General features: G+C 32.8%; 1 protein-coding gene across 1 annotated transcript; it reads left to right on the forward strand.

The window, feature by feature from the left end:
- Positions 1-930: 930 nt before the first annotated feature.
- Positions 931-6161, forward strand: LOC107746317 (nucleoside diphosphate kinase 6-like). The gene is made up of 5 exons (XM_016560465.1): positions 931-1366; positions 2719-2818; positions 3198-3237; positions 3383-3405; positions 5762-6161. The coding sequence occupies exons 1-5, from the start codon at positions 1289-1291 to the stop codon at positions 5911-5913; spliced, it is 393 nt and encodes a 130-aa protein (XP_016415951.1). The 5' UTR covers positions 931-1288; the 3' UTR covers positions 5914-6161.
- Positions 6162-7954: the final 1793 nt, after the last annotated feature.

A 7954-nucleotide genomic window follows, 5' to 3' on the forward strand; every position in this document is an offset into this window, starting at 1 on the left:
GAATAATAGGTGTGTGAAAATCAAGGATTCTACTTTCAAGACTATTTACTGCAGCCTGAAGCTGTGACATGCGACATTAAAAAGTAATGTGATTGTAGTATAGTCAGATCAGTGTTAAGAAAATAATTCACAATAATCATCAAATGGTCTACATTTTTGTTACTGCATCATCATTCTGGGTTTCACAGCTGTCTAAAACAATTATCACGTTTGATCCTTCACATGCACATAAAGACAGACTCACATGTAAAAGTAAACATGCATTATACAGAATAGAATTATTTATATTTTCATTGAGCATCATCAACTTAAAAAATATTCTTTAAGATAATCTTTTAAACAACCTAAACAAGGTTGCTCTGTTTTACAGTTGTATTGTCACATGACTTTAGCTACTACAGATGGTCACAGGTCACTGTTTCTCTAAATGTCAGCTTAAGGTAGAAGAAACCTTATTAAATGTCTTTGTTATTCTTAGAGGTTATTCTTATGCAATAGGCAAGGTGTCACATTGGACAATATCTGTAACTTTTAATTATTTTCTGTATTTCATTGAAAGTTTTCCACAGCACTGCTAGAAAATGGGTTGTTGTACACATTATATATTTTATCAAACATAATAGCCTATGTTTTATCACTAAAACAAAGAAAAACATGGGAGTGCGCATTGATAAATCCCGTTCAAATGTGTTTAAACACGCATGGATTACAAGCTTTTTATTCGAGGTACAGTATGTTTCGTTAAAAACGAATATCAGCTATTGTGTTGGCTATTTGTAGATTTATTGTCAACAAAGCAGTTGTATATCAGCAAGGGTTGGTCGAAATAGTAGGATTTTCAGCAGGTGGCGGTAAAGCACCTATTAGCTGGTTTGCCAACCGCCAAAAACGCTTAAGAAGAAGAAGAAGAATAGTAGGATTTTGATGAGAGCTGCGGGCTGTGTAACTTCCTATGTTTACTACCGGGCAAGATGGCGGCGCCCACGTAACGACAGCGCGGAGCACGCTGAGTTTAGAATAAAAGCCTTATTTTTCTTGAGAATTCAATCTGAAAACAAATTTAAACACCAACTGAACAAACGAAAGTTTTTTTTTCGGTCGATCGCCTACATTGTATCGATTAATTTATCATGTTGCACAGCGCATTGGAATCTGAAAGAGCTGTGAAATGTTCACGAGCATGCATGTGTGTTTAGAGCTGCTGGTTATCGTGTCGATAGAGACAAATCACGGGGAAACACAAGACCATTGATGCTTTTAGTGGAAGTATAAGCAGTACAGTAAAGGCATGCGGTGTGTGAAGGCATTGCAGCTCACCCTTGCGGTCGTCAAACCAGATGCTGTGGCCCATCCGCTCATTCTGGAGGTGAGATGACACTACACTGCACCTGTTTGATTATATAAATAATTAAAGAAAAATTCAACGAACTTTGTGGAGTCTACATTACATACATCATGTGGATGTGCTATTTTTGAGTCCCCCGTTGACAGAAGCAACTGAAATTCAGTAGGGGGTCTGTGACTTGTTAAAAGGCCTATATCTTAGTAATAAGATTTTGATTATAAACTCCAATTACTACATGAAAGTGTATTTTCTCTAACAGTTGTTTTGTATTTGCTATTTTGTAGCAAATTATTCATTTACTTGGGTAGTTAAACCAATATTGAAAATGCTGTCATTATTTACTCAAAGGTAGTTCCAAACCTTTATGACTTTTTTCCCTGCAAAAAAACAAACATAAGAAGATATTTTGAAGAATGTTGGTAACCGGACAGTTTTGATGAGCTTTGGCTGTCATTGTACAGACAAAAAACACTGACTTATATATATATATATATATGTGTGTGTGTGTGTATGTGTGTATATGTATACATATGTATGTATGTATGTATGTATGTATGTATATGTGTGTGTGTGTGTATTATGTATTCAAATGAGAGCAATAAAAATTAAAGACTTACTAAAACTGCATGTCGTGTGACCATTAATCAACATCAGAGAACTATGAACATGCAAATGTGAAGTATGAAATGCAAAATAATTTGAAATATTATAAAAATTAATTATATAAATCTAGAAGTTTCAGGGGGTACTTCAAGTAAATATTTTAGGTTAAAGGCTGACAAAAAAGTTTGGGAATCCCTGGCTTACTTCATATAGTTACTTACCCCGCTATAAAAAAAATTAAACCTATCATGAGCAATATTCACTGGAGTAACAAGTGTGACAACTAGCCCCAGTCTCCCCTATCCCCGTCCTGCTGAATGTTACCCTTTTAATGAAGAAAGATGGATGTCTTGTTGTAACTCAATATATGTGGAGGCTTAAAGCTACATAATCATTTGTCTTTACTATTAAAACAAGCCAATGTCTCGCCTGATTTAATTTCCGCTGTCTGTTGCTTTAAAGAGATGAAGGTGCTTTTAATTAGTAACAATTTCCTCATGCAACGTGGTTTACAAACTGAAGCCCTGATTGCTTTAATTTACACCACCGAGACTAAACCTCTTAATTAACTATTTTTATTTCTATGCTAAGATCCTTTGTCGTCTTGTTGTTGAGGGCAAACATGAAATGAAAAGACCTACAGCAAAACTGCAACAGGCTTCCATTAGCATAGCAATGCATTTTCACCGACAATGAGTTTTAGTTTTAAGAGATGCAGATGGGCACAGGAGCACAGAAACATTTGAATATAATATTTCTTTTCATTTCAGGCTCTTCATCAGAAGATTCTCGAAAACTTCATTATAGTCAGAAAGAAGGATCTGATGTGGAGAACAGAAGATTCAGAAAAGTTTTATGCTGAACATGCAGGTAGAAAAGGATCGCTCTTCCTATAAATCCACTGCATGAATGAAAAAGGTCTGTGTTTGTAACAGATCGAATGGTTAAGTACATGTGTGATGCGTGATTTTAAACAGGGTGAGTCATAGTAAAGGCTTCACATAATGTTGACACAGCATGTGGAGAGAGAACATGGTACTCAGTCTCAGCTTATCATACATATCCTGCATCCAAAGAAAAGCAGCTGCCTCACATTCATATGTCTGTATTATGTATGCAAGAGCCTTTTCAGACCATATTAACCATAAACCACATCAACCTCGTTGGCTTATTCCTAGTGGATAAATTGATCAAAAGATAAGCAGCAGTTTATTTTTGGTTATCATCCCTGACTGTTTTTATTTTACAGGACGTTTTTTCTATCAAAGACTGGTTGAATTCATGTCAAGGTAAATGTTTATTGTCATTTCTCCACTAATCATTCAAGTGCTTATGGTTAATAATGTTTTTGTAAAAAAAACACTTATTTGATATAATGGCTCTCTGAAGGAGCTAGAAGGAGGTTTATATTCACAGGTATATTTTTATGTACAGGATTGTGGACATACAGTATATTTGTATGTATGATTAAATAATTTGAAGCTTTAAGCTGTAGATCTATCTATTGATCTAATATATATGAAACAATATATGTATAAATAATATATATATATATATGTGTGTGTGTATTTTCTGTTTCATTTTAATTTAATTTTGTGTCAGGCACAGTGTGTGCCTGACGAAGATCTTTGACCGAAACATTGGCACTTTTAAGTATTTCTAAATAAAGGGAGAATAACAGTGTGCAGATCTTTTTTGTATTATTTGATAAAGGTAAAACTTGTTCATAGTACCAGGAAGAGGAACAACTGCTGTAGAATTCTTGAAACTGTATGTTATTGGACTGAACATGCATTTATGGAAGTCAAAGGTTGACCATGTAACTAACCCCTTGTAGCTTCACGAGTCTTGACAACAGCTTTTCCTCAAATTACCCTCTGAGCTGATTATCCTACAGGTTCACAGACATTATTCATTAAAGGCAGTTAAATCACTGCATTCAGAAGGAGTGGAAAGGAATGGATGTACTTGATTTAGCTTTGTGTTCTACTTGAATATTAACACATACTCTACCATTCAAATGTTTGGGGTCAGTAAGAAGTTGTTAATACTTTCAATCAGCGAGGATGCATTAAATCGATCAAAACTGACAGCAAATAAATTTATAATGTTATAAATATTTAAAATAAATGTTTTTTGAACTCCATTCAATATAACAGCACAACTGTTTTCAACATTGATAATAAAAAAATCAACTTGAGCACCAAATCAGCATATTAAAATAATTTCAGAATAGATTACATTTTAAAATGATGAAAACAGAAAAGTTGTTTTAAATTGTAATAATATTTTACAATATTACAGTATTTTGTGTTATATAAATGCAACCTTGGTGAGCAAGATTTCTTTTAAAAACATTACAAAAAATGTTACTGACCCTAAACTTTTGAGTGGTAGTGTATTTTAAATTATTGTGAAACTACAGATGCTGTATGCTGTACTGTTGCTCTTCCTCTCAAAAAGAATAATTAATGCAGATATACAGTGGGTACGGAAAGTATTCAGACCCCCTTAAATTTTTCACTCTTTGTTATATTGCAGCCATTTGCTAAAATCATTTAAGTTAATTTTTTTTCCTCATTAATGTACACACAGCACCCCATATTGACAGAAAAACACAGAATTGTTGACATCTTTGCAGATTTATTAAAAAAGAAAAACTGAAAAATGCTCAGTATTTAGTAGAAGCACCCTCTTGATCTAATACAGCCATGAGTCTTTTTGGGAAAGATGCAACAAGTCTTTCACACCTGGATTTGGGGATCCTCTGCCATTCCTCCTTGCAAATCCTCTCCAGTTCTGTCAGGTTGGATCAGATTTAATCAAAAATATCTTAAATTGTGTTCCGAAGATGAACGAAGGTCTTACGGGTTTGGAACAACACGAGGGTGAGTAATTAATTACAGAATTTTTGGGTGAACTAACCCTTTAACAGTTAAAGGAATAGTTTTAAAAATTAAAATTTGCTAAAAATGTACTCATCCTCAGGCTATCCAAGATGTAGATCAGTTTGTTTCTTCATCACAACTGATCTGGAGAAATTTAAATCACTTGCTTGGATCCTATGTAGTGAATGGGTGCCATCAGAATGAGAGTCAAAACAACTGGTAAAAACATAAAAGTAATTACAAGTAATCCACATGAATTCAGTCTATCAATTAACATCTTTTGAAGTGAAAAGCTGAATGTTTGTAAGAAACAAATCCATCATTAAGGCGTTATAACTTTAAAGTTGAAACTGTTGCTTCTGGACAAAATGCAAGTCCTCTATCCATAATACCGCTTCCTCCAGTACGGACGCAACGGTTTAAAGTTAAAAACATGTTAGTGGTGGATTTGTTTATTACAAACATGCAGCTTTTCACTTCTCAAGATGTTAATTGATGGAGTTGTGTGGATTACTTGTGGATTATTGTTAGTGATGTTTTTATCAGCTGTTTGGACTCTCATTCTGACGGCACCCATTCACTGCAGAGGATCCATTGGGAAGCAAGTGATTTAAATTTCTACAAATCTGTTGTGATGAAGAAACAAACTCATCTACATCTTGGATGATCTGAAGATGAGTAAATTTTCAGCAAATTTTCATATTTGGGTCAACTGTTCCTTTAACTGGCTAAATAGACTAGATCAAATAAATATCGAAACAGTTAATAACCTCTCTAGAAAAGGCCTAATGAGTGTTTGTTTTAAAACTCTAAATATTATCCTAAACCATAACACGGTTTTACAAAATAAAGACAAATTTCTTAAATATTTTAAATGATAAAAATGTTCTACTATTCTAAAGTTTCAACATTTTCTTTCTTTCAGATTCAGTTGAATCTGCCAAGAGAGAGATTTCATTTTTCTTTCCAGAATTCAATGCAGATGAGTGGATGTCGAGGGAAGAGCCACGTTTTAGGTTGGGACTTACTGAATATGATGAGGAGAGACAAATTCATACTCTCCAGGACACATGCTGATCACTGGTCTGATGGTGCTTTTACAGGACTACATGAATATGACTTTCACCGGATGTTTCAGCAATTGATGTTTTCTCTGCATTGCCATGTTACACTTTTGTGACCACAAAATATCTCCACCGCAGCTCTGCCAACACTATTCTATTCATTTGTATGTGTTTTATATGTATGTATAAATTAATATTTGTTCTAGCTTTGTAGTAGATGTCAATAAATGTTTGCCTCAACGTAGCAAACTCTAAACACAGTTCTTTTTTAAGTTACACAGTATCCCTGTTATGATATACTAACAGAATATAGTTAGGACTGCAAAGGTGTAACAATGGGAATTTAAAATATATAAAGAGGTTTTTGAAACAGCATTCCTTTCCATTTAGGAAAATTTGTAAATTGTGTAATGATTGTTGAATGTCCATTTGACACTTTTAAGATTCCTTAAAACAGTGGGGGGTTTTGATTTCAATTTTATGAGATTCCTTTGAGAAACCCCAAAAAATAATTGTAAAATATCCTGACAACCACATTATTCTTTAGATTAACTTGACATTTTACATTAAGGCTCAATTAATTAACATTAGTTATTGCATTAGGTATCAGGAACTTACAATGAACAATACATTTTTAATTTTTTTATTCATTGTTACATCAGTTAATTATAAACCATTGCTCAAAAAATATTTAGGCTTATATATTCAAGATTTTAATTTCTAATTTATAAAATTTCCAACCATTTGGATTAAACCATTTTAATATTAATAAACATTATGATGAATATTTATCAGTCATACATGAATGAAACAAGAATGAGATTTATTTAATAGTATTAAAGTATTGTCGCCTCTGGCTTGCTTAGTTGGGGACACTTCATTTCCAGCGATATCGTCGCCTTGATTGCACAGAGTAATAGTATTAAAGCAAATACGTTTTAAATGCGCAATAACCAGGTTTATAAATTCATCATCACTCAATTAAATTTATTAATTGCATACAGTTTAACTAATTGAATCTTGCTTGTTCCACAACTAGCATTATTTGAACCATATTCATACTTTTTAACTGATTTTATTGAACTGTTTTCAAAATCAACCGATTTAATGCCAATTTTAAGGAATTTGAAAATATGACTTTAAATAAAATGGATTCAAATTCACAATAATAACCTATGCCAAGTGTACCTAATGTTATTTTTTTTTTTACAAATGAGTAATAAATATAAAATAAAAATACAAATATTAGTATATGTAGAAATTAACATTAACCTATATTAATAAATGCTGTAAAAGTATTGTTCATTGTTACTTCATAATACCTAATGAATTAATGTTAATATATAGAACCTTTTTGTAAAATGTTAATTCAGAGACTGAAGCAAGAGAAAGATTGGGATACAGTAATAGTTATTATGCACTTCCAAATTACCACAATAGATATTTAATTACTCAACAATAAACATCATCTTCCAGTCAGTAAAGCAGTGATATATCAAACAATATTGGAATAACAAAACAGAGCTGCTTTATATTCTTGCATACTACCTTTCGCAGTAGTGCTAGCTTGCTACAGAAGCTGTAATTAGGTTTTGAACAAATGTTTGCACTTGTACCCCAAAAGGCTAAAGGCAACAATAGTGTGGTAGTAAGAGCCCTGATTTTCAAATCCAAAATCAAAATTAAAGCAGTACATCAACTTCAAGCCACCCTTTTTCTGGGAAAAAATGTGTGTTGTTGGTATGTTTTTTTTAACTATGCAAGTATAATTTTTACACTTTTCACAAAATCAATCAGCCGGTCGTTAAGGTCCACCTATCCTGTGCTTTGAGTATAAGTACAGTAGATGCTTTTACTAAGATTCTTTTTGTTTGCAGCAAATATATATATATATTTTGACAGACATTACAGTGGAAAGATGTACATAAAAAATAGACATTATTAAAGGGGTCCTATTATGCTCTTTTACAAAGTTTTGATTTTGTTTTGGGGGTGTACTAGAACAGGCTCTCATACTAGGTTGTTCGAAAAACACATTATTTTTCACATATTTT

Source organism: Sinocyclocheilus rhinocerous, unplaced genomic scaffold (genome assembly GCF_001515625.1).
Source record: "Sinocyclocheilus rhinocerous isolate Xijiao unplaced genomic scaffold, SAMN03320098_v1.1 scaffold40, whole genome shotgun sequence".
Classification (NCBI taxonomy): Eukaryota; Metazoa; Chordata; class Actinopteri; order Cypriniformes; family Cyprinidae; genus Sinocyclocheilus; species Sinocyclocheilus rhinocerous.

Bases quoted from the DNA above. Each gene is read 5' to 3' on its own strand.
- LOC107746317 (XM_016560465.1), top strand. From the start codon at position 1,289: ATGCGGTGTGTGAAGGCATTGCAGCTCACCCTTGCGGTCGTCAAACCA. The intron at 2,819-3,197 runs GTAGAAAAGGAT...TTTATTTTACAG, and splicing joins GTTTTATGCTGAACATGCAG to GACGTTTTTTCTATCAAAGA. The intron at 3,406-5,761 runs GTATGTATGATT...TCTTTCTTTCAG, and splicing joins TGTGGACATACAGTATATTT to ATTCAGTTGAATCTGCCAAG.